Raw genomic sequence first — 1,371 nt, 5'->3', positions numbered from 1 at the left:
GGCTCTCCCTTGGCCACACACACTGCCAGTTGTTCAAGTAGCACGGCAGATGGTCGTGTAGCAGCAAATGTGTGGTTCTCCCTGTTTAAAACAACACATTAACAGTTAATATTTGCACATTGCAGAAAAACAACAAAAACACTTTTTGTGTCAACATTGAATTTAATGTTCACCCACATAAACACGTGGATGCAAAAATATTACACTTTTGCATTCGGCCCTTATATAACTGTTGCAAGAGCCTGGTTTGCATTGCCGACTTGGGTGTCTACTTTTCGCAGATGATGTGGTTGTGCTGGCTTCACGGTGGTGGCCTCCAGCTTGAGTGTGAAGTGGCAGAAATGTGAATAGCACTTCCAAGTCTGAGGCCATGGTCCTCAGCCAGAAAAGGGTGCATCACCCACTATGGATGAGGGATGAATTAAACTCCCCTCCACTTGATGCAGTGGAGTTTAAGTATCTCTGGGTCTTGTTTACAAGTGAGGGGAGCGGGAGATTGACAGATGGATTGATGCAGCGGTTGCAGTGATGTGGACCCTGTACCGGTCCATTATGGTGAAAAGAGAGGCGAATTTTAAAAAAAGAATCAAAATCAAAAAGCTCTCAATTTACCAGTCGATCTATGTTCCTGCCTTCACCTATGATCTTAAGCTCTGGGTAGCAACCAAAACACCGTGGTACAAGCGGTGGGAATTTTGAGTTTTGAGGGTGAGAAGCTCAGCCATCCAGGAGGGGCTCAGAGTAGAGCAGCTGCTGATCCACATCGAAAGGAGCCAGGTGAGGTGGTTCGGGCGTCTGACAAGGATGGTTCCTGGGTGCCTTCTAGGTGAGGTGTTCTAGACATGTCCCCCCGGACCAGTCTCAAGACACCCTGGAGAGATTACAGTCACTTTTCCATTTGTACCTACTCTGGTCGCTCACCACGGTTTTCCCTTAGGTGGTAGCTTTTTTAGTACGCATCCCAATGGGGCTCCGAGCAACCTCGGATGATCACATCAGTGGATTAGCTAGTCACTTGATGAGTCATGAAAGCATCTCCTTCATGAAAATCAAAACCGCCACTTTTGAAACCTGGCAACAGGGAAATCGCCGTGGTCCCCAAGTTTCACAGAAAGCCACAGACCGAGCAGGTATAACATCACCTGGAAGTCCACCTTTGTCATGGCGTTCAAGTCGCAGACTAATTACATCACGGGACACTTGACCATGTTGCTATAACCAGAGGTGTGGACTCGAGTCACATGACTTGGACTCGAGTCAGACTTGAGTCATTAATTTTATGACTTTAGACTTGACTTGAAAAAATGTTCTAAGACTTGTGACTTGACTTGGACTTTTACACCAATGACCTGGGACTTGAATTGGACTTGA

General features: G+C 46.5%; 1 protein-coding gene across 1 annotated transcript in view; it reads right to left on the bottom strand.

The window, feature by feature from the left end:
• The window catches only part of mdn1 (midasin AAA ATPase 1), a 59,821-nt gene that overhangs the window by 49,594 nt on the left and 8,856 nt on the right, over positions 1-1,371 (bottom strand). Inside the window, exon 14 of the mRNA XM_013914548.1 lies at positions 4-81. Within this exon, the coding sequence (XP_013770002.1) occupies positions 4-81 (78 nt within the window). The remainder of the gene's footprint in view (positions 1-3; positions 82-1,371) is intronic.

The sequence above is a fragment of the Pundamilia nyererei genome, unplaced genomic scaffold (assembly GCF_000239375.1).
Source record: "Pundamilia nyererei isolate P.nyererei 1_Seehausen unplaced genomic scaffold, PunNye1.0 scaffold00204, whole genome shotgun sequence".
In the NCBI taxonomy this organism is placed as follows: domain Eukaryota; kingdom Metazoa; phylum Chordata; class Actinopteri; order Cichliformes; family Cichlidae; genus Pundamilia; species Pundamilia nyererei.
Note: the sequence above shows the minus strand (reverse complement) of the source record. Positions and strands in the feature narration are given on the sequence as shown.